General features: G+C 41.3%; 2 protein-coding genes across 9 annotated transcripts in view; one reads left to right on the top strand and one right to left on the bottom strand.

Moving 5' to 3' along the window:
- Positions 1–10142, bottom strand: part of ralgapa1 (Ral GTPase activating protein catalytic subunit alpha 1) — a 227405-nt gene extending 217263 nt beyond the window's left edge. For all 7 annotated transcript variants that reach the window (XM_067991491.1, XM_067991483.1, XM_067991488.1 and 4 more), the window contains exon 1: positions 9858–10142. In XM_067991491.1, the coding sequence (XP_067847592.1) occupies positions 9858–9963 (106 nt within the window). In that variant the 5' untranslated portion in view covers positions 9964–10142. The remainder of the gene's footprint in view (positions 1–9857) is intronic.
- Positions 10143–10677: 535 nt separating this feature from the next.
- Positions 10678–25514, top strand: part of brms1la (BRMS1 like transcriptional repressor a) — a 35360-nt gene continuing 20523 nt past the window's right edge. For both annotated transcript variants that reach the window (XM_067991481.1, XM_067991482.1), the window contains exons 1-2: positions 10678–10914; positions 22630–22720. In XM_067991481.1, the coding sequence (XP_067847582.1) occupies positions 10779–10914; positions 22630–22720 (227 nt within the window). In that variant the 5' untranslated portion in view covers positions 10678–10778. The remainder of the gene's footprint in view (positions 10915–22629; positions 22721–25514) is intronic.

The following is a 25514-nucleotide window of genomic DNA, read 5'->3' as shown; positions in this document are numbered from 1 at the left end:
GCACAAATCTAGCCGTTGACAGGATTTCAACTTGGCTTTCAAGATTGCTCATATAGTAGCCACAGTATCAGTAAGAAGGCTGAACAGAAATGTTATAGTAAACACATTATATTAGGGTTAAGAGATGATTAGAACAGGAGTCAAATTTGGCTCCCATTCAGTAGGGTGAGTAGAAATTCTTGATTGTGAGGGGACAACACCAGGTCCTCATGCTCTTTTTAATGTTGGAGCCATTCATAAACACATCCAAATACAACGGCTAAACGGATCTGAACTTTTGAGCACTGAAAACAAGGTCAATATAGATTTTAAATACAAGGTAAGATTTTGAACAGGATTTGAAATATTTTGCAAATTCACATAATTCCACAGAACCATACACTTCAAAATTTAGAGGGCTATTTTAAGTAATTGTGCAGAAATGCTATCGCAATCAACAGGACAGAAGAACAAGACTGTGCCAGAATTGAAATAGCTCTCCTAGGTCAGAAGACTTCCTCAAGTGAAACATCCTGTACTACATGTTTCTCGACAGATCCAAAATCATGACCAAAGGACAAAAATGATATTAATTTATTTCTAAATGTGGAGGAACAATTTAAATGTTGCTCTAAACAAATATTTGATAGTAAATGCCACAAGGACATTAGCTGAAAATCTAATTGTAATACCCTAGGTAGGTGTGCGTGTGCAGAGGAAGATGAGTGGAGGATTAAAAAGAGGTGGGTTTAAAGGTGGATCTTAAAAGGCGTGGAAGGTGGACAGGTTTAGGGATGGAATTCTAGAGCATGGGGCCTAGACAGCTGAAGACATAGCTGCCAATGGTGGGGCAAAGGGAAGGGGAGATGCACAAGAAGCTAGAGTCAAAGGGGTGAAGAGTTGTAGGGCTAGAAGAGGTTAGAGATAGGGGGAGGCGAGGCCATGAAGGGATTTAAACATTAGGAAGAGAATTTTAAATTGGAGCTGTTGGAGGACCGGAAACCAAAGGGCAAGGAAAGGAATGATGGATCAGAAGGACTTGTTGCAGAATAGAATACAGGCCACAGAGGTTTGGACGAGCTGAAGTTTACTGAGTGTGGAAGATGAGACACTGGCCAGTAAACATTGGAACAGTCAAGTCTGGTGGTGACAAATTCATGGATAAAAATTTCAGCAGCAGATGGGCTGAGGCAGGCAATATTATACAGATGGAAGCAAGTGGTGTTTGTGATGGAGAAGATATGGGGTCGGAAGCTCAGCTTAAGGTCGAATAGAATGCCGAGATTGCAAAAGATCTCCTTCAACCTGAGACAATGGTTGGTAGGGGAATGGAATCTGTGGCGGGGACCAAAGACAATGAGTTTGATCTTCCTGATGTTTAACTGGAGGAAACTGCCGTTCATACAAGACTGGATGTCGAACAATCAATCAGTCTGACAACACAGAGGCAGTGGAGAAATAGAGCTGGGTTTTGAAAATACTTGTAGAAGTGTGCCCCATGTCTTTGGAAGATGTTGCCAAGATGCAGCATATAAACGAAGAAATGGATGTGGCCAAGGATAGGTTCTTGGCAGACTCAAGAGGCAACCGTGTGGACGCAGGAAGAGCAGTCTTTGATGGAGGTGCTCTGGCTACGATTTGATAGGCAAATGGAACCAAACAAGGACAGTCCCACTTATCTGGACAACGAGGAGAGGCATTGAAGGATGGTGTGGTTGACAGTGTCAAAGGCTGCAGAGAGGTAGAGGGGGTTTAAGGGTGGAAAATGCACCACGGTCACATTCACATACAGCATCATTTGTGACTTTGATTAAGGCCATACAGTGTGTTAGACCTTTTAACAGTTATAACATTCACGCCCAATCTAAATGGTTTATTTGCTGTTTAAAAAATGTGACGTTAGCAATGTAAATGAGCTCTTTCCTGTCTTAAATCTTATCAGGCTAACATCAAACAGCAAACAGAAAAAAACCAAACAGTAACTAGCTAGCTCCAACTGCTCATATATCCAAAATTAGATGTGTTTGTACTGAAAAAATCCTGGTCATAACTTATCCTGCTGTAAAACCTTGTACGAGTTACGTTCTTAAATCTATTCCCCAATGGAAGAAAGGTTTTAATAATGCCTATTAGCATTTCTGTTTTTGTAGCATAATGATGATACACGGCTCATTTTTCAGTGGAGGATCCATTTGCACTGCTGTGTTCTCATGCCTATGTCTAGGGACATTCCCACGAGGCAGAAAGGTAGGGCAACTAAAGCCAGAGCTCCCTGGATGACAAAAGAGATAGTGAGTGAGATGAAATGGAAAAAAAGGGGCGTATGACAGATGGTAGGTTGATAACAAGTGAGAACCAGGCAGAATATAGAAAGTTCAGAGGGGAAGTGAAAAGGGCAATAAGAGGGGCAAAGAGAGAGTATGAGAATAGACTGGCAACTAACATAAAAGGGAATCCAAAAGTCTTCTACAGGCATGTAAACAGCAAATGGGTAGTAAGAGGAGGGATGGGGCCGATTAGGGGCCATAAAGGAGATCTACTCATGTAGGCTGAGGTACTAAATAAGTACTTTGCATTTGTCTTTACCATGGAAGAAGATGCTGCCAGAGTCTCAGTAAAAAATAGTTGAGATACTGGATGGGCTAAAAGTTGATATAGAGGTACTTGAAAGGATGGCTGTACCTAAAGTTGATAAGTCACCCGGTCCAGATGGGATGCATCCTAGGTTGCTGAGGGAAGTAAGGATGAAAATTGCAGAGGTACTGGCTATAATCTTCCAAATATCCGTAGATACGGGGGTGGTGCCAGAGGACTAGAGAATTGCAAATGTTACACCCTTGTTCAAAAAAGGGTGTAAGGATAAACCCAGCAACTATAGGCCAGTCAGTTTAACCTCAGTTTCTAAAAGTTACCCCACCACTATGGTCCAGAACAGAATTAACAGTCACCTGGACGAGTGTGGATTGATTAGGGAAAGCCAGCACAGATTTGTTAAAGGCAAATCACGCTTAACTAACCTGATAAGAGTTTTTTTTGATGAGGTAACAGAGAAGGTAAATGAGGGCAATGCAGTTGATGCGGTGTATATGGACTTTCAAAAGGCGTTTGATAAAGTGCCGCATGATAGGCTTATCATTAAGACTGTAGCCCATGGAATAAAGGGGGCAGTAGCAACATGGATACAGAATTGGCTAAGGGGCAGGAAACAGTAGTGGTGAACGGTTGTTTTTCGGACCGGAGGGAGGTGTACAGTGATGTTCCCCAGGGGTCAGTGCTGGGACCACTGCTTTTCTTGATCTATATTAATGACTTGGGTGTACAGGGCACAATTTCAAAATTTGCAGATGACACACAACTTAGAAGGGTAGTAAACAGTGAGGAGGATAGTGATAGACTTCAAGAGGATATAGACAGGCTGGTTGGCATGGGCGGACACATGGCAGATGAAATTTAATGCAAAAAATGTGAAGTGATACATTTCGGTAGGAAGAACGAGAAGAAGCAATATAAACTAGGGCAAAACTCTAAAAGGGGTACAGGAACAGAGATCGGGGATATATGTGCACAAATCGTTGAATATGGCAGGGCAGGTTGAGAAAGTGGTTCAAAAAGCATACAGGATCGTGGGCTTTAAATAGAGGCATAGAGTACAAAAAGTATGGAAGTCACGATGAATCTTTATAAAACAGTGGTTTGGCCACAACTGCAGTAGTGTGTCCAGTTCTGGGCACCGCACTTTAGGAAACTTGTGAAAGCCTTAAAGAGGGTGCAGAAGAGATTTACGGGAATGATTCCAGGGATGAGGGACTTTAGTTACGTGGATAGACTGGAGAAGCTGGGGTTGTTCTCCTTGGAACAGGGTCAGTTGCGAGGAGATTTGACAGAGGTATTCAAAATCATGAAGGGTCTAGACAGAGTAGATAGAGAAAAACTGTTCCCACTGGCGGAAGGGTCAAGGAGCAGAAGACACAGATTTAAGTTGATTGGCGAAAGAACCAAAGATGACATGAGGAAAAACTTTTTTTTAAAAAACACATCGTGTGGTTAGGATCTGGAATGCACGGCCCAAGGGGGTGGTGGAGGCAGATTCAATCATGGCTTTCAAAAGGGAACTGGATAAGTACTTGAAAGGAAAAAATTTGCAGGGCTATGGGGAAAGGGTGGGGGAGTGGGACCAGCTGGATTGATCTTGCATACAGCTGGCACGACTCGATGGGCCGAACAGCCTCTCTATGATTCTATCCAGATCCAGCATTTTGCAGTAGAGTCCCAGCAATGGGCCTCCACCATACTGGACCGTAAAACTTAACTCACCTCCTTAGTTAGTTACTCCTTCCTGTATCTTCTGATTGCTTACATTTGTACAGCAACAGTACAATGTGAGATTATAGCTCAAAAGCTGTTAAAGGAAAGTAAACATTGTGATTTATATCCCTCATTGTTTTTTTTTTAAAGAAAATTCTTCCTACACGAGAGGAAAACCTGTTTCTAAGGCCCTTCCAATATTGCAGCTATCAGTTGCTTAGTGTACAAAATTAGTCTAGATTGGCCAACCCTCAGATCTTCATTCTCTAGAGGAACTATCTGGACTCTGATCAATGCCTCTTACTGACAGCATAGCCAGGATCAGGAATTTGCCAAAGATAGGAAATTAGTCATACCAGTGATGCTAACATCGTATAGCATAGAGCTTCAGTAAACCAATATAGGGTACTCTTGGTTTATCATTTAAAAAAATGCCACCCATCTCTGCACTCTACATCAAAAAGCTACATCTTTCAATCTTTCCTATAAAAGTGGACAGTTGACACACATATGGAACAAATCGTGGAACTCCACGCCTAACAGCACTGTGGGAGTACTTCACCTCACGGACTGCAGCGGTTCAAGGTGGCAGCTCACTACCACGTACTCAAGGGCACCTGGGGATGAGCAATAAATGCTGGCCTTGCTAGCAACGCCCACATCCAAACACATGCTAGAGAGGGGGAGGAAAGACGAGGGCAGGGGGGGGGGGGGGGGGGGGGGAAAGAGAGTGAGAGCGAGAGCGAAAAACACACCAGAAAGGGGAGTGGCGGGGGGAGAAGAGAGAGAAAGAGATTAAAATAAATCAATGTATGTCATCACAGATTTTCATGACCTTTGAAATTAGGGATTTTATTTTCACACTAATACAAGCAATTCTTTTGCCATTCATTCACCCAGTGAAAAAGTTCTGCATTTTTTAATACTGGTGCAGCATATTCAGTTTGTTTTTACTACAAGTCTGTAACATAGATTCAGTGATCTAGAGTATAGGGAAGTGGCTTAGATGCCTTTCTTGTTACGTTTTTAATCTGTTGTAAACCATTATTAATTGACAATCAAGGATTCCAACGTTATCGTAATTGAAAGCCAAGTATTGCAGAAAGAAGCATCGACGAGCATGAAGTGTTGGGGACAGGAAGTACTTGTGTAAATTACACCAAGATTCCGGTAAGATTGGGTGCAGGAAGTACTCTCATTTTAGGGCAGGCAATCAACAAGAAAAAAAACCACAACACCTGGTACTCTTCAGTCAGCCCATTTATCCAAATGCTTAGGTTAAAGTTACAGTTTCTTGTACACAACCAAGGAGAAAGGCTAACAATAAGCAGTTTGCATTTATATAGCGCCTTCAATGTAATAAAACGTCTCAGGGTGCCTCGCAGGAGCATAATTCGACAAAAAAGAATTGACACTTAGCCAAAGGAGGAGACATTAGGACATTTGACCAAAAGCTTGGTCAAAAAAGGTTTTAAGGAGCGTTTTTAAGGAGGAGGTGGAGAAGATTATGGAGGGAATTCCAGAGCTTAGGGCCTAGACAGCTGAAGGCACGACAGACAAGGTGCAGGGAAGGAAGTTGGGGATGCGCAAGAGGCCAGAATTAGAAGAACACAGTTCTCGGAGGGTTGTAGGGCTGGAGGAGGTTACAGAGATAGGGAGGGGCAAGGCCATGGAGTGATTTGAACACAAGGATGAGAATTTTAAATCTGAGTTGTTGGTGAACCAGGAGCCAATGTGGGTTAGCGAGCACAGGGGTGATGGGATACCGGCAGCTGAGTTTTGGATGAGCTCAAGTCTATGGATAGTGGAAGATCAGCCAGAAGAGCATGGAATAATCGAGTTTGGAAGTAACAAAAGCATGGATCAAGGTTTCAACAATAGATGGGCTGAGGCAGGGCAGAGTTGGGCAATATTATGGAGATGAAAGTAGGCAGTCTTATGGAGAGGATATGGAGTCGGAAGCCCAGCTTAGGGTCAAATAGGACACCGAAGTTGTGAACAGTCTGGTTCAGCCAAAGACAGTGGCCAGGGAGGCAGATGGAATCGATGGCTAGGGAGCAAAGTTTGTGACGTTGGCCAAAGACAACGGCTTCAGTCTTCCCAGTGTTTAATTGGAAGAAATTTCTGCTCATCCAGTACTGGATGTCAGACAAGTAGCCCAACAACACAGAGTCAGTAGTGGTGGGGTCGAGAGGGGTGGTGGCAAGGTAGGTTGAGCTGGCTGTCATCAGCGTACCTGTGGAACCTGACGTTGTATTTTCGAATGATATCGCCAAGGGACAGCATGTAGATGAGAAATAAGAGGGACTCCAGAGATAATGGTGCAGGAGCAGGAAGAGAAGCCATTTCAGAGGATTCTCTGGCTATGACTGGATAGCTAAGAATGACAAAAATATGTAAAGGCAAGCTCTTACAATGGCTCAGGGAATTTATCCAGTGAGTAATTAATATAGACCAAGAAAGTCCAATGTTTGATTTCCAGTCTGTGCTATGTTAACTGATCTTAACTGGCCCGGGGGGGGGGGGGCAGTGCGGGGGGGAAAGAGAATCAGTGCCCCTGCATTAGTACAGGCTTTTCATTCTGGATCACTATCCTTACTGAAAAATGTGTACATCAGATGAAGGCACGATTAGACCCAGCTATGATGCACCACACTCTCAAGTAGTCTTGTCAACAACAGCAAACCTCACACAAGAATAATGTTCATAGTAAAGTGATGCCATGTACGTAGCAAGGAGGGCAATCACTTCAGGAAAAAAGAAATTAATAAAAAAACACTTCCAACATTTACACCCTCCAACAAACAACCTCAGCAGTTTAACAAGCATTTGATCATTTTAAGTTTTGGTACATGTTCCATAATTTTCAATAGGAGTACTAAACTGTAAGACTGCCAGATTGACACTTTTACTGAAATTAAATTTTGGTTTGAATAAAAAAAAACTTAACCACTTGCTTATTTTCTCAGTATAATGAATATTGACAATAATAACTGAAAGAAGAAAAGAACTTGCATTTACATAGCACTTTTCACAATCTCAGGTCATCCCAGCCAATGAAGCTTTACAGCCACTGTTGTAATGTAAGAAATGCGGCAGCCAATTTCCGCACAGCAAGGTCCCACAGACAGTAATGTGATAATGACCAGATAATCTGTTTTAATGATATTGGTCGAGGGATAAATGTTGGCCAGGACACCAGGGACAACTCCCCTGCACTTCTTCGAAAGACTGCCTTTGGATCTTTTACGTCCACCTGAGGGGGCAGACGGGGCCTCAGTTTAATGTCTTATCCAAAGGACAGAACCTCAAACAGTGCAACACTCCCTCAGTACTGCACTAGAGTGTCAGCCTAGATTTTGTGCTCAAATCTCAAGTGGGACTTGAATCTACAACCTTCTGACTCAGAGGCAAAAGTGTTATCACTGAGCCACAGCTGACACTTATAGAAACATAGAAAATAGGAACAGGAATAGGCTATTCGGCCCTTCAAGCCTGCTTCGCCATTCAATATGATCATGGCAGAACCTCTATCTCAATACCATATTCCCGCTCTCTCCCCATACCCATTGATGCCTTGTGTGTCTAGAAATCTATCTATCTCCTTCTTAAAGGTTTCTGTGGTAGAGAATGCCACAGGTTCACTGCTCTCTGAGTGAAGAAATTTCTCCTCATCTCAGTCCTAAATGTCCTACCCCGTATCCTAAGGCTCCTCGTTCTAGACCCTCCCAGCCAGGGAAAATATCCTCCCTGCATCCAGTCTGTCTAGCCCTGTCAGAATTTTAAGTGTTTCAATGAGATCCCCTCTCATTCTTCTAAACTCGAGTGAATACCGGCCTAATCGACCCAATCTCTCCGCATACGACAGTCCTGCCAACCCAGGAATCAGTTTGGTGTACCTTCGCTGCACTCCTCTATGGCAAGTACATCCTTTCTTAGATAAGGAGACCAAAACTGTACATAATACTCCAGGTGTGGTCTCACCAAGGCCCTGTATAACGGCAATAAGACATCCTTGCTCCTGTACTCAAATCCTCTTGCAATGAAGGCCAACATACCATTGGCCTGCCTAACTGCTTGCTGCACCTGCATGTTTGCTTTCAGTGACTGGTGCACAAAGATACCCAGGTCCTTTTGTACATATAAAGTGTAAATGCAGGAGTGTATTTCAAAATGTATCTGGAAAAATAAACACACTCAGCTCCTCTGTTCAAACTAAATTATATAATTCACTTATATAAATGATGCTGCATTTATACAGAGACAAGTAGCCAGAGCAGTAGTTCCAGTCAGCCAATATCCTATTTACATTGCCTGGCTGGAACTTAAATTCTCCTATTCAAGACAAAGCGCTGAGCTATAGTCAAAATTTAAATGTTTAAAGAATTAATGTAGCAGGCCCATCAAAAAGTCTCACACTGCTTTGCCAGAGTCAGGCCAGACACGGACTGTGAATTTAGATTACAACTTTTAGCATTGCTGCAATCCAGAATTTTCTTTTTGCAGCAATAGTAAAGTTGTAGTGTTAATGCAACCTGAATTAAATACATATCTAGGCACAAGACTGAAGAGGATCACAAACACTTAGTGTGCCTAAAAGATGACAAAATAACTTGAGGTACCAAAAGCAGAAGCACAATTTAAATTAAAAAGTAACAATAGAACATCGTGAACATACTGCTTGTTCATTCGATACATTTTCAATTTTGTGAACACAGTATTTTAACAGATTTAAATAAAATAAACAATTTTGAATGTCACTGTACTACAGAAATTTTTAATAGAATGTCATTTAAAACTAATGAATTACTAAAATAAATCTTTGGAAACAAACAAACATTCAACTCTACGTTTGGCTGGAGAGGAGAAAGGGGGGGGGAAGAAGAGGAGAAAAGAGAAATGTACACATAGAATCCTCCTGGTTTAGCTTTAATATATAGTATATAACGTTGCACACAGAAAACAATCAGAATCTTAGAGAACTTATTTTAGTACAGCAAAAACCCAATCACTTCCTGTTCAGAGCTGATAACTCGTTTAGCAGATAATAATTCAATTTGAACAGAGGGGCTGAGCGTGTTTATTTTTCGAGATACCTTTTGAAATACACAATTGAGACAGTTGTCTAGGTACAATATTTCAAGCCATACTCTACAAATACAAGACAAAATGATCAATACAGGATTATTCCAACACATTGTCAGAATAAACATTTCAATTTCTCCGGTAGCGAGATTTTAAATTAATTATTATATAGGAGAAAACTTTGCCTATCTTATCGGGCCTAATACAACACTTGGAAAGAATGAAGTAGCCCTGCAACCCAGGTACAGCAAGACTCTCATCTCGAACAACAGTAACTTAGACAATATTGAAGATTTCTCCTTAGAAGCAGAGTCAACAGCAAATCAGCCAACATCCTACTGCAAACAAAAGCTAGATTAACCCATAAACAGGGGCTGTCTGCCATTATATCGCATCCTTTACTGTGACTAGAAATTGCATCGAGTAGTGCAGGATCGTGTTGCTGGAATTAACAACTCCAACAGCCAGCTCTGCTGCGCGATACCAACCTATAACTACCCTCAGGTGCTTCAATCTGGTCAGAACATCTTTCTTCGGATCCAAGACTTTCTGTGTGGATTTTTTCACATCCCCATGAGGTTTTTTAGAAAACATTCCGTTCCTTGGATCAAGTACCAGACCCCTCCCAAATGATTTTGTTTTAAATCTTTATGAGAAATAAATATAAACGGTGCAGCCTAAAGAGCTCCTCATAACAAAAATACTTAGCGAAAATACCAAACACATTAAAACAGCCCCTGAGCGAACACTGCCCAGTTATTAACCGTCAATCGCGAACATGGCGGATTTCAGCAGGACAAACAACTGGCACGCTTAATCAAAACCAGAGCGCTTCGAGCAGTCTCAAAATCAAAAGCTTCGCATTAGCGGTCACGTGGATGCCTTCAAGTCACAGCATGTGTCCACGTCAAGCGGCTACTGCAAAACACGAACCGCTTGCTGTGAAATGACTCCCAATTCCGACCGTTGTGTATCGACTGTTCGGTCGCTATTTAGTCATGGCTGTTTTTCCCCGCCGTTGATGGGCAGTGGCCGCAAAGGCTCTCGGGACTCGTAGTTCTTTTTGTCTAATCTTGCACGGCGTAACCCGAGACTCCAGACTACAACTCCCAGGGTGCAAGACGCGCCCTGCGCCCGTACGGTGACCGTTTGCGCGCTTCGATTCGATCGCGGCAAGCCCCGCCCTCCTACACATCGATTGGTGCCGTTGGTGGTTATGGAACTCAGTTTCTCCTTTTCAGTGTTGTCTATTGGTCAATCGGGTTGTCAATTAGCCGAGATGGTCTACCGCCCCCTTCCGTTATTATCGAATTGGGTAGAAATGCGATGTTGCGGTGCCGTGAACGTTTCGTGTAATTAAACTAAACAGCGGTGATTGTGATTTGATCTTTTTTAAACTTGCTGCCAATATGCCGGTTCATTCTAGAGATAAAAAAGAGAACAATCACGAAGACATGGACGTTGACTACCCGGAGAATGAAGGCAGCAGTTCGGATGATGAAGACACGGAGAGCTCCTCCGTATCGGAAGATGGGGACAGTTCAGGTGGGTATAGGCCAGACATCCCCACTACTCGTGGAACTGGCTGACGGGGCCAAGCCAAAACCACCTGTTTGCATATATCGGGGCACATTTCGGTGTAGTTAACCTATTCGAGGTTTGTAGGGTGTGTGTGGCTGTTTAGAAATCCAGTTTGTCAACCGTTTCACGTCTATTTGCAAAACGTAAACGACGTGCCTCATCCTCCCGCCCCTCCATCTCATTCCTTCCTCAACCGAGTTGCCATCTTCACCTTTTTTGACTTACAAACAATGCGTTTATACTGCAATTTTAGCATTGCTGCATTAATGTTCAAAAATCGGGAGTTACGGCACAACCGAATCCCAGAACTAAGCGTTGTGCTAAACACTGGAAGACATTGCCTGGCACTGCTTGGGTTTGACACCAGGAGTACAACTGCAGTGCAATTTCCCACCAAGTCAAACCTAGCCCTGAATTCGTGTCTGGTTCTATTTTCTCTCCCAACTCCTCGTGCCCTCTGTAAGCTCATCTTGTCAAGGCAACTCACCTGTTCCTTTTATTCCATCCCCTTAGACTGCTGACGACCCAACTCCCCTTTCTGCCTCCCAAGCTAGCTGGAATTGCAAGTGGTTCCACCTCCTTGAGTACAGTCGCTCTCTTACAAAACTTCTGTTTTCACCACCTCAAAAACCCCATTATCAACTCCACTGTCCTTGTAAACTACCGCCTCATCTCCAATCTCTCTTTCCTCTTCGAAATCTTTGAATGTCTTGTTGCCTCCTAAATCCATGACCATCATTCCTGCAACTCCCTGTTTCAATCTCTCCACTCAAGTTTCTGACACAGCCCTAACCATTTTCATTCCTTATCCACCTCGAATTCTGTGCAGAATTTGACATGTTTGACGACACCATCCTCCTTATCCGATTGTAGCCAGAGCATCTCCAGCAATGACTTCACTTCCCTCCCCTGCACCATTACTTCCAGAGTCCCAAGGACCCATCCTTGGCCTCCTCCTCTTCCTCATCTACATGATGCCCCTTGGACAAATCATCCGCAGACATGTATGTATGCTGATGACACCCAGCTCTACCACTTAACCCCGCCACTGCCTCCATATTGTCAGGTCCGTGCTGCTTTCCCCCCCCCCCAATGGCTCAAGGCTTGTGCTGCTCTCTTTCTCTCCCCCCACCCCCCACCAATCTCAAGCCTGTACTTATTACCTCCTCCCCTATCATAGTTCTTTGCTCTGTCTACCATGCCAAATCTCCAAATCTGCTCTCTCTCCACCATATGCCAAATTTGATCTTGTCCCATGTACCAGTTCTGCTTTGCCTCTATTTTAAATGCTAAATCTACTCTGTGCCCTCAAATGCATTCCAATTCTTCTCGTTGCTGCAGTTGTGTCGACCCCATCGTTCCAATTGATAACCACCCTGCATCCCAATTCTATACAACAAACCAAAATCAGCAAATTCTGAATGTGCAGTATTTACATTGTGATTCTTATACTGTTGCATTGCATATCGATCCAATACGGATCTGAGTGTTCTCTGTAACCTATGATTAAAGTCATATTTAACACTCTAAAGCTATCTATTGATAAATAGGATTATACTTTTTAAAACAGTGCCTGCCTGCTCTCACAGAGGCAGATAATGACCATCTTTGAATGGCAACTTGGTCATTAGTCTGAGTTGAGGGAATGTAACAAATGTAAATTATACCTGATGTGTAAACTGGAAGTGATCATAATTTGACAACAAAATTTGTTTTTTTAACATCTTGGGTAGACAGTGTATTTTAGATGCAATGGGATAGGTACTTATCCCTGTATATTCCCATACGTTTCAGATTTGCCATTTTGAAGACATACAATCTTTATGAAAAACAGTTTGACTTTTTGTTGGGAAGTGAGAAGACCCATGTACTAATTTTGTGACTTGATTTGTGTTGTTGGGTTCTGTGTTTATATGATGGGGCAATTTTCTGATTTTGCGCATATCGGGAATTCAGTCATGCACTGAATGATGGAAAGGATTCATAAAATCTTGTGGCACAGAAACTGGCCATTCTGCCTGTCAAGCTGGCACCATTGTTTTCTCCACAGGAGCCACCTAGAATAATCCCTCTCTCCTGGTATGGAGGAGGGGATGAGGACACACTGTTGTACCTACCTTGCGCAACTCTAGTTTCTCAATTTTCTCTCCTCTATTGTGTGATGGGTTGAAGTATGGTTTATGATCTGATTAGGTCTACCATTCTTCCAAATGCAAGGTTAATTTGAGCACCTTCTCAATCAGTGTTTCGTTGTTGCTCATGTTATCTGACTAGTGAGCTCATTCTGTCTGAGTTTCTGTTGCACATTGTTCCTGTAACACGTTTTCAGCTTTGCCCTTGGTTTTGCTGATATAGTGGCCTGACCACTCAGACTGGGATTGTAAGTGCTGCTGAAAAGGAAAATTGACATCTGAATCCATGAGGACATGAGCAGTCTTGTTTTGATACATGACAACTGAGTGCCATAGAGCAGGCATGTTCCTGAAGTTCCTTGACCTGTGTTACCTGTAATAATTCAGAGAACATGAGATCAAATCCCACCATGGCAGATTGAGAATTTGAATTTAGTTTTTAAAAGTCCTGGAAATAAAAAGCTGGTATTAGTATATTAAAAAAAATGACAATGAAGCTATTGGATTGGTACAAAACCCAACTTGTTCACTAATGCTATTCAGGGAAGGAAACTTGACATCCTTATCTGGTCTGGCCTATATGTGACTCCAGTCCCACACCAATATGGTTGATTCTTAACTGCCCTCTGATGTGGCCTTGCAAGCCACTCCATTGTATCAAACCATTACAAAGAATATCACACAGGCTACAGTGGTTCAATGAAGGTGGCCCACCATCTTCTTAGGGCAACTAGGGATGGGTATTAAATGCCGGCCATCAGTGATGCCCCTATCCCAACAATGAATGAAAAACAACTTTACAAACCACTTAAATTGTGAACTCGAGCCCTTCCTCAGTGTCCGTCTGTATATTTTCCTTGGTTGCTGTTTTGGGATTAGTACGCACAGAAGACTGCAGCTATCATGATTGTCAATTTTTTTATGGTTGAATTACTTAAGCATATGCTTTTAAAATTTATTTTTATTGGCTTTCTATCGTTAATGCAAAAAAAATGGTGTATCATAGTAAGTACAGCACAGGAGGAGGCCATTCGGCCCATCATGTCTGTGCTGGCTCTTTGAAAGAGCTATCCAATTAGTCCCGTCCCCCTGCTCTTTCCCCATAGCTCTGTAAATTTTTCCCCATCAATATATGTCCAACTCCCCTTTGAAAGTTAACATTGAATCTGTGTCCACCACCCTTTCAGGCAATGCATTCCAGATCATTACAACTTGCTGCATTTAAAAAAAAGCTTCCACATGTCGCCTCTGGCTCTTTTGCCGATCACTTTGTGTCCTCTGGTTACCCACGCTTCTATCACTGGAAACAGTTTCTCCTTCTTTATACTGTCAAAACTGGTCATGATTTTGAACACCTCTATCAAATCTCTCCTTAACCTTCTCTGTTCTAAGGAGAACAACCCCAGCTTTTCCAGTGTCTCCACATAACTGAAGCCATTCATCCCTGGTGCCATTCTAGTAAATCTCTTCTGCACCCTCTCTAAGGCCATGACATCCTTCCTAAAGTGTGGTGCCCAAAATCGAACACCATACTCTAGCTGAGGCCTAACCAGTGTTTTATAAAGGTTTAACATAACTTCCTTGCTTCTGTTCTCTACGCTCCTATTAATAAAGCCCAGGATCCCATGTACCTTTTTAACAGCCTTCTCAACTTGTCCTGCGACCTTCAAAGATTTGTGTGTGTGCGTCCCCAGGTGTCTCTGTTCTTGCACCCCCTTTAAAATTGTACCATTTAGTTTATATTGCCTTTCCTCATTCTTCCTACCAAAATGCATAACTTCACACTTCTGTGTTAAATTTCATTTGCCATGTGTCAGACCATGTCCTCCTGAAACCTGTTGCTACCCTCCACACTGTTTACTACATTTGAGTTTCGTGTCATCTGTAAACTTTGAAATTATACCCTCTATATCCGTCCAAGTCATTAATAGATATCAAAAAGAGCAGTGATCCTAATACTGACCCCTGGGGAACACCACTGTATGCTTATCTCCAGCCTGAAAAACAACTGCTGAAAAACAACACTCTGCTTTCTGTCCCTTAATTAATTTTGTATTCATGCTGCCACTGTCCCTTTTAATCCCATGGACTTTAATTTTGCTAACAAGCTTATTATGTAGTACTTTATCAAATGGCTTTTGAAAGTCCACATACACAACATCAACTGCACTACCCTCATCAACCCTCTCCGTTACTTCAGCAAAGAACTCAAATCAAGTTAGTCAAACAAGATTTTCCTTTAATAAATCCATGCTGACTTTCATTTATTAGCCCATACTTTTCTAAGTGCCAATTAATGTTGTCCCGGATTATTGTCTCTAAAAGTTTCCCCACCACCTACGTTAGGCTGACGGGCCTGTAATTGCCGGGTTTATCCCTCTCCCCTTTTTTTCAACAGGGCTGTAACTGTTGCAATCCTCCAGTCCTTTGGCACCACCTCCATATCTAAGGAGGATTGGAATATTGTGGCCAGATCCTCTGCAATTTCCACCCTTACTTCCCTCAGTACCTAGGATACATCCCACCTAGACAGGGTGACTTTCATACCTTGAGTACTGCCAATCTTTTAAGTACCTCCACTTTATCTATTTTTATCCTATCTAATATTGCTACTGCCTCCTCCTTTACTGCTATAATGGCAGCATCCTCTTCTCTAGTGAAGATGGATGCAAAGTATTTTTGTAGTACCTCAGTCATGCCCTTTGCCTCCAGAAGATCTTTTTTGTACCTAATCAGTCCCACCCTTCTTTTGACTACCTTTTTACTATTTATATGTTTATAAAAGACATATGAGTTCCCTTTTATCTTGGCCCCAGTCTAGTCTCATACTCTCTCTTTGCCTCTTATTCCCTTTTTTAGCTCTCCTCTGTACTTTCTGTATACAGCCTTGTTCTCTACTGTATTATGAACCTTACATTTGTCATAAGCCTCCTTTTTTTGTTTCATATTAATATCATTTCATATTAAATATTAGTCATCCAGGGAGCTCCAGCTTTGGATGCCCTTCCTTGCCCCCTTGTAGGAATGTGTCCACTCTGTACCCAAACCAGCTCCTCCTTGAAGGCCTCCCATTGTTCAATTACTGTTTTGCCCAACAATCCACCTGGGCAAGATCTCTCTTTAACTCACTAAAATTAGCCCTCCTCTAGTTAAGCATTTTCACATTTGATTGTTCCTTGTCCTTTTCTATAACTATTCTAAACCCTAATGATATTATGATCACTGTTCACCAAATGCTTCCCCACTGTAACATGCTCCACTGCCCCACTTCATTTCCCTGAACTAGATCCAGCACTGTTTCCTTCCTGGTTGGGCTGGAAACATACTGTTCCAGAAAGTTCTCTTGAACACATTTCAGGAATTCCTCCCCCTCTTTGCCCTTTATATCGTTATTGTCCCAGTCTATATTGGGATAACTGAAGTCTCCTATAGTTCTCGCACATTTTTGTAATTTACCTGCAAATTTGCTTCTCTATCTCCTTCCCACTATTTGTTGGCCTATAGTATACACCCAGGAGTGTAATAGCTCCTCTATTGTTAATTCTAACCAAATAGAAATAGATTCTGCTTTTGACCTCTCAACTACATAATTTCCAGTGCTATAATAGTTTCTTTGATTAATACAGCCACCCCCTCCTTTCTTTCCTTCCTTCCCTATTTTTCCTGAATACCTTGCAGCCAGGAATATTAAGTACCCAATCCTCCCCTTCTTTGAGCCAGGTCTCTGTTATTGCCACTATATCATAGTCCCATGTGACGACTTGAGCCTGCAGCTCACCAACCTTATTTATCATGCTACGTGTATTTATGCACATGCACTATAAACTCATCTTAGATTGCCTCGCATTTGCCCTGTCTGATCCCTCCTATTTCTGAACTATTCTTTACTCTAGTGCTATTTGTCCCTCCCAGTCCTCTGTGCACCTTGTTTCTCCTTTCTAATGTTTCATTCTGGTGCCCACCCCCCTGCTAATGGAACCATTGCAGAAGTTGCAATTGAGACTTTTATGCTGGCTGGCTGAAAAATGTCACCCTTGCTGGTATAAAACTGAACTGGCACCAGTGTCCTCACAGAGTGGATGAATCTTGAGAGGATTTAAACTAGTACGGAAGGGGGAGGGGCCATTTAGGGTTTTAACTGAATATCTTGCTAGAAAGGGAAATAGTTTATTAACGCAGAGTATTAGATGTAGGAATTTTAGCAAGATGGGATTCTAACGGGTGGCGATAACTGAGGTAGAACCATGAATCAGGGAAAGGTGTTAAACAGGTTATGATAAACCGGCATAAAGTGATAAACTCAAAGTAACTTTTTATAAATTTCAAGAACCTGAAGAACGAAGTAAGGAATCTTGAGGTCTGTACTGTTATAGGAAATTATGATGCAATTGGCAGCACAGAACTTAATTTAATAAAATGAATGGGTTGGGAGGTATATTTACACATTTATGGATTGTACTGAAGGGATCGAAGGGGGAAAATGGGAGGTGAACTGGGAACGTAGGTTAAAGATAGCCCAATGGTGACCAAGATAGGCAGTTCGTGTTCAAGTATAGAAGATCTAGAAACTTTGTGGGTCAGACTAAATAACAAGCGGGAGGGGAAAAAAACTAGTTATATTCTTCCAATTCAGGCAGAGGATATCAATAGGGAACTTTATGCTTAAATCAGAGAATCATGTGAGGACATTAATGCAATTGTGATGAGGAATTTCAGTTCTCCTAGGATTAATTGGAAAGGTTATAGTGAGAACTCTGCTGCTCGTATCCCAACTCGCACCAAGTCCCGCTCACCCATCACCCCTGTGCTTGCCGACCTTCATTGGCTCCGGAAATGCCTCGATTTTAAAATTCTCATCCTTGTGGAATGAAGTGGGTCAGGTGGAGCATGATTCAGCGGGGGAGCATTTGGGGAACAGTGATCATATTATCATTAGGTTTAGAATAGTCATGGAAAAGGACAAGGAACAATCAAATGTGAAAATGCTTAATGGAGGAAGGCAAATTTCAGTGAGTTAAAAAGGGATCTTGCCCAGTGGATTGGAATCGAAAATTGTTGGGCAAAACAGTAATTCAACAATGGAGGAGTTGATTTGGGTACAGAGTAGACACACCCCTACGAGGGGGAAAGGAAGGGCTTCCAAAGCTAGAGCTCCCTGGATGACTAAAGATATAGACATTAAAATGAAACAGAAAAAGGAAGCTTATGACTAGTGTAAGATTCATAATACAGTAGAGAACCAGGCTGAATACAGAAAGTACAGAGGAGATCTGAAAAAGGGAATAACGGGCAAAGAGAGACTATAAGAATAGATTAGCAGCTGACATAAAAGGGAACCCAAAAGCCTTTTATAAACATATCAATTGTAAAAGGGTAGCCAAAGGAAGGGCTGGATCAATTAGGGACAAAATAGGAGATCTTGTGGAGGCAGAGGGCATGGCTGAGACACTAAATGAATACTTCGCATCCGTCTTCACCAGAAAAGAGGATGCTGCCATTGCAGCAGTAAAGGAGGAGGTAGTAGCGATATTGGATAGGATAAAAATAGATAGTGGAGGTACTTAAAAGAATTAACAGTACTCAAAGTAGTAAAGTCACCCCATCCAGATAGGATGAATCCTAGGTTACTGAGGTACCTAAGGGTGGAAATTGTGGAGGCTCTGGCTACAATCTTCCAATTCTCCTTAGATATGAGGATGGTGCCGGAGTACTGGAGGATTGCATATATTACACCCCTGTTCAAAAAAGAGGAGCAGGATAAACCCAGCAATTAGAGGACAGTCAGTCTAATGTCAGTGGTGGGGAAATTTTTAGAGACAATAAACCAGGACAAAATTAATTGGCACTTGGAAAAATATGGGCTAACAAATAACAGTCAGCATGGATTTGTTAAAGGAAAATCCTGTTTGACTAACTTGATTGAGTTATTTGTGCGGTTGATGTGTATATGGAATATCAAATGCTATTTGAAATTCCATAAAGTACCACATAATAAATTAAAGCCCATGGGATTAAAGGGACAGTGGCAGCAAAATTGGCTAGGAGACAGAAAGCAGAGAGTAGTGGTGAATGGTTGTTTTTCAGACTGGAGGGAAATATTCAGTGGTGTTCCCCAGGGGTCAGTATTAGGACCACTGCTCTTTTTGATATATATTGATGACCTGGACTTGAAAGAGGGTATAATTTCAAAGCTTGCAGATGACAGGAAAGTTGGAAATGTAGTAAGCAATGTGGAGGGTAATAACAGACTTTAGGAGAACAGGCTGGTGAAATGGGCAGACATGTGGCAGACGAAATTTACCGCAGAGAAGTGCGAAGTGATGCATTTTGGTAGGAAGAATGAGGAGAGGCAATATAAACTAAATGGTACAATTTTTAAAGGGAGTGCAGTAACAGAAAGACCTGGGGGTGCACATACACAAAGCTTTGAAGGTGGCAGGACAAGTTGAGAAGGCTGATCAAAAAAGCATGTGGGATCCTGGGCTTTATTAATAAGAGGCATAGAGTACAAAAGCAAGGAAGTTTTGCTAAACCTTTATTAAACACTGGTTAGGCCCCATCTGGAGTATTGTTTTCAATTCTGGGCACCACATTTTAGGAAAGATGTCAAGGCTTCAGAGAGGGTGCAGAAGAGATTTACTAGAATGGTGCTAGGGATGAGGGACTTCAGTTACGTGGAAAGACTGGAGAAGCTAGGGTTGTTCTTTATAGAACAGAGAAGGGAGATTTGATAGAGGTGTTCAAAATCATGAATGGTTTTGACAGTAAATAAGGAGAAACTGTTTCCAGTGGCAGAAGGGTTGGTACCAGAGGACACAGATTTAAGATGATTGGCAAAAGAGCCAGAGGCGAGATGAGGAGACGGTTTTTTACGCAGTGATTTGTAATGATCTGGACTGCACTGCCTGAAAGTGTGGTGGAAGCAGATTCCGTATTAATTTTCAAAAGGGAATTGGATATATACTGATGGGGGGTGGAAATTACAGGGGTAAGGGGAAAGAACAGGGGAATGGGACCAATTGGATAGCTCTTTCAAAGAGCCAGCACAGGCACGGTGGGCCAAATGGCCTCCTCTTGTGCTGCACCTACTATGATTGTGTTCAAATCCCTCCATAATCTCGCCCCTTCCTATCTCTAACCTCCTCCAGTCCTACAACCCTCCAGCATCTCTGCGCTCCTCCAATTCTGGGCTCTTGCACATCCCCGATTTCCTTTGCTCCACTATTGGCAGCCCTGCTTCCAGTTGCCTATGCCCTAAACTCTGGAATTTCCTCCCTAAACCCCTCCAAGCTTTTGGTCATTTGTCATACTATCTCTATGTGACTTGGTATCAAATGTTGTCTGATAATGCTTCTGTGAAGTGCCTTGGGACATTTTGCTATGTTAAAGGTGCTATATAAATGCAAGTTGTTTGTTGTTGTTGAATAAGAAAAGCAAAGTTCTGTTTCTGGGCAAGATTATAGGCTGCGACATGACTCAAATGGTTACGGACACTACAAGGAGATAGCAACACCTAAATTTGTATTTTGTAATAGCCAAGGAATGATGAGTGCAGTCAAAGTCTGAGAACAGTTAACTAACAGCAACCACAATATAATGGAGTTTAAAATTAGACTTAAATACAAAAGGCAAGGAATACAATAATGACTTCAGGGGATGAGGAAAGAACTAAGAATGATGAATTTGTGTACGCTGTCAGATGGAGCAAGTACGAAGTGAAAATAGAATATATTCGGATATAATTAGGGAGTAGCCAATTGGGTAAAATGTGTAGTACAGGAGGTAGGAAACTGTTGTGGGAAACAAGATAAGTAATGCAGGAATAAGGAATTAAAAAGTACCTTGTATTAAGGAATGGTTAAAGATGGATAAAGTTTTTTAAAATGATTAGGAGAGCTGAAATAGATAATGGATAGGGTTGCAGCAAATATAAAAATATAGTTGTGGAAAATAGATGACAAAACAGTGGAACCCCTCAGATCTCTTTGGGGGTCAGGGGGGGAAATGACATGATAAATGGTTAAAGAAAGTTAAATGCCCTTAATGACTTCTTTGTGTCAGTGTTTACAAATTAGTCTGGGATCTGCTTTCCCGATACTGGGTCAGAATTTAAAGGGCAAGAGGAAGAAAGACCGATAGGTATAGAAATTTCCCAGAAAAAGGTGACAGATAGATTAAGGACACTAAGACACCTGGCACCATGCTAGACTTCATAATAGAGTATTAAAGGAGTTAGAAAATTAAATCAGTCACGTTCTGGTGGATATTTTAAGGGACTCCTTAACTACAATAATTGTACTGAGGGCTTGGAGAGAGGTGAATGTATTCTAATTTATAAAAATGGACAGCAGGATAATCCAGGGAACCAAAGAACTGTGAGTTTGACCTCGGTAGGGGGTTAAATAATAGAATCCTGAAAGATAAAATAGTGAGATATCAGGAAAAATGTAAGTGTGGTGAGATGTAGTCAATTAGCTTTGCAAGTGGTAGATCTTGCTTGACAAATCTAGATGAATGTAGAGGAATGCAAAGAACTGAAGTTGAGAAGGGAAAAAAATAGTGGCAGTACAAAATAAATGAACACTTGACATGAAACCACAGGTGGGAGGGATCTTGTGGCTTTAATGGAAAATGCCCATAATCTGTCAACACAATGTGCAGTAGTGGTTTATTTTTAAAAAAGGCAAACAGGGTCTCATTAGGGATATCTTAAGGGATAGAGCATGACCTGAAATTCATCTTGTATAATAATTTATTCCCTATTCCAAAGCCTGAAACTGTCTAGAAGTACAATGGATCAATTCTGGATTATAGATTCAATTTGTGGAGAACATTTTTATCCTTGACTTATGAGGTTTTGGCAGACCTTCTTCAACACGTAATGAATGAGGTTTTTGATTGCACAAAGCAAAATTGCTAAACTAAAATCACATTAATAAATTGGCAGTTTTACCCACTGAAGCCAATCTGATTGCCAGTTTAGTACTGTTAGCATATTCCCACCATAAACTGAGCAATAAATGGATGGTTGTTTGGTTTAAAACAAATATATGCTCAGTATAGTTAATTTGGGCAGCCAGCATCTTTAATTAACTGAAACTGATGTCATTTTTAGGGAAAATTTGGGCAGGAAGAAATTGTTCCTTTTTTTTTATTTGTGAATTTTTGTGCTCATTTATGTGAGAAATGTTAGTAATGGAAAACTTTCCAATTTGACACCCAATGTCCACATCAACACTTCTGAATACAGAGTAAATTTCAGAAGAGCACCTCCTACTGAACTGGTGTAACATTTTTTCATTTCTCAGAGTGCGATTGCCAATTTTGTGCCAGTTATGAACTAATCCCCACTAAGTACTGGATTTAGATTGTCCTAATTGACTTCATGTAGGACCCTTAAAGCTAGCACAGAAAGGAGACATTCATCCCATGACCATAAGCTTGATTTGAATCCAGGTCTCAGAGGTGAAAGGCTAGTATTTAACCCACTGCACCAGCCGGTCATTCTCACATCTGTTTCTAAGAAAGTAACATTAATGTCTTACAGAAATGGATGATGAAGATTGTGAAAGGAGAAGAACAGAGTGTTTAGATGAAATGTCTAATCTGGAGAAACAGTTTACAGATCTAAAAGAACAGTAAGTCTGATATTTTTCTATCTGTTTATAATTTGTTTTGAAAACGGCAGCAAGCAGACTTTGGTGAGTTATTTAGTTTAATTTCATGTTGTAACCTTTGAACAGGTGTCAATTGTTTTGAACATTTAGACTGTTCTGGACCTTCTCTTGTAATAGATCATATGTTCATTATGTACAGATCAAGACTGTTATTACTGCCTTGTATTTGCCCATTATTTTGTGGCATGCTGGCCAAGAACTTGGAATGGTACCTTAATTGCTGATTAGAAGATAGACTTATGTGCAAAATCAGTGCCGAAAATGAAGGGTGTGAGGTCTCCAACATCAGAAAACCTAGTTTGCCATCGTTTTAATGGAATGTAATGTGAGTTGCTGGTTTAAATTTATTGTAAACTTGCCTCATCAAAATTTGATGCACAAAACTAGGAAATAAATCAACTATTTGCCACATGTAATTATCAGCTTGGATAAAGAGTCTGCTTCATTGCCCCCATTTAAAAGTGGAACTGTTTGATACTGAATTGCCAGAAAATCCCTAACTGTTCTAAAGGGAAATCTTTGTACGTTCATCTTTGTAACTCCTTGTTTCTATATTTTATGCTTTTTAACTGCTACATAGAGATAAAACTGGGAATAATCATTTTGTAGAATTTCCTCTGATTTAACATTGTGAACTTTTGATGCAGTGAAGACATGATTGGAAATAGTGGGCTGTGGGCTTTTATATTTAGTATACTCCACGTACCGCGGACAAGCTGCATATGTAACTGGGAAAATTGAAGAGAGATCTATCCCTTTCATGATAGAGGTTATATGATCACATGTGCTCCAGTTCTTTCTCTTCTGCCACCAGCTGACCACATACAAAGTAATCTTCCAAAAATGTCACTGCTTTTTTATTATTGTGTAAAAACTTTTATACTGGTTCTTAGAGGTTTAATGCATTTATTCTAGGTTTTTTTAAAAGAGGGTTTTTCTCCTATTTTTCTATTTACATTTAGTCTTTGTTGTAGTTCCTTTTTTAATCTGCAATTCTCAAACTGAAAAAGCTGCCACTTTTGGAAAGACAGAAATTGTTCTTTACTTGCAGAGTTGGTATTGGCTACCTCACTTGCTCAGTGAGCCTGTTAATAGTTTATGTGAAGGTTTTCAAGATTTCCAAACCTCAAACATAAAATTCCTGTCAGACCTGCATCACCTGTCATGAGTTTCTAAAGTCTTATTTTGTGTCTTTCTGCAGACATTTGCAAACTGCAAAATCATGGTATCCTGAGGCACCTTGATGCCCAATTTACATTGTGATTTGGAAACTGAAACATCTCCTATTTCTGGTGAAATTATCTCACTGAAGTACAGTATGACCAGTTCAATTTGTTTTCTGATGCAGTCTGGATTGGATTCTAGCAGACCTCCATTTGTCATTGTTTTCCATAATTTTGTCAAAACCAGCAGCAGTAAAATTGCTCTCTGATAACTTAATGCTGGTTTGTGTCCCACAGTGCTTTGCTTTCCACAGCACTAGCACAGTATTCTCTTGCTTCCTTTATGCTGCCACTTTTGCTTTGATGTAAAATGGTTTTGGGTGAGCATAAACACAAAAATGGCAGTGTAATTTAGAAGATTACAATGCCCCCTCTAGGAGGTCACTTCACACCAGTTGGAGTTCTCAAGAGTGCAGTATAAATCCAGCCTCTGAAGTACAGAAAATACTTTAAGAAAAATTCTGTAACATTTTAAGCACCTTATTTGAAGGGAAGCATAAAACACTTGACTCCACCAGTCGGTTGATAAAGACCTGAAATCTTTACTTATCAAACTTACAATTTAAACAGTTTAAGCAGCAGTCAATGAGCTAAGAAGTATGACTTGATAAGCACGACAGCAGGGCACAGGTTCAAGGCTATGAAGAACAAACTTTTGCTAGACGCCAGGGAGTATCTCTTTGCCCAGTAGTCAGTCAGTCAGTCAGTCAGTCAGTCAGTATTCCCATCCTGCATGATTTTCATTAATCCCATCTGGAAGGCATGAATGTTCAAGCCTGATGAAGGCAGGATTAGGCTGTGCTTCCCCCCCCCCCCCCACCTAAACAGCTTTCTGGTGCTGGCTGCCCAGATTCACACGTAGAATATTGCACATGTAGAGAGACTGCTTGGGAGAAGTACCAGAAGACTACTGTTACCTGTAGAACCATGCCCCAGCATGAGTCTCCCTTCAGGAGGAAAATTGGAACAGATAGCCAGGAAGCGTCGTTGAATCCAAGAAATTAGATTAATTTAAGGAATCGCAAGGTGTTCTAATGGGAAGACAGTAGAGACCGTATAATGAAAGGATGCGATCAAATGGGCCTTCTTCATCCACATCTATCTCACATCTACTTGTCACAAGTAGAGTTTTAATTTGTCTGATATGAAGTGTGCACACTGCCCTCTTGGGGACACATCCCACTTGGGATAGGCGTAGGTTAGCACAAGCCAAAGCTTGGGGACACTCAAAGGTATACGTCGATACTGCTGGAGGTTAACCAGCTAAAATCGTGCAGATTACCACCACATTTCTGTAAGTTCATCTCTGCTTTTCTAGCTAGTAACTTCCCAAATGTTAGGTTTTGCATGATTATTTGGAGCAGAGCAGTAAGAATATCAATCCCATGGACAGGTCTATCCTTCCAGGCCATATCAATAAGACTGACTGGCTAATCAATCATGAAGACCTTGAAGTACTGCAAATCTGCTTGGATCAGGTATTGAATTACTGAGTCTGTCAAAGAGGATTTGCTCCATTCCAATTTTCCATT

Source organism: Heptranchias perlo, chromosome 10 (genome assembly GCF_035084215.1).
Source record: "Heptranchias perlo isolate sHepPer1 chromosome 10, sHepPer1.hap1, whole genome shotgun sequence".
Classification (NCBI taxonomy): domain Eukaryota; kingdom Metazoa; phylum Chordata; class Chondrichthyes; order Hexanchiformes; family Hexanchidae; genus Heptranchias; species Heptranchias perlo.
This window is presented reverse-complemented; position numbering and strand designations above follow the sequence as displayed.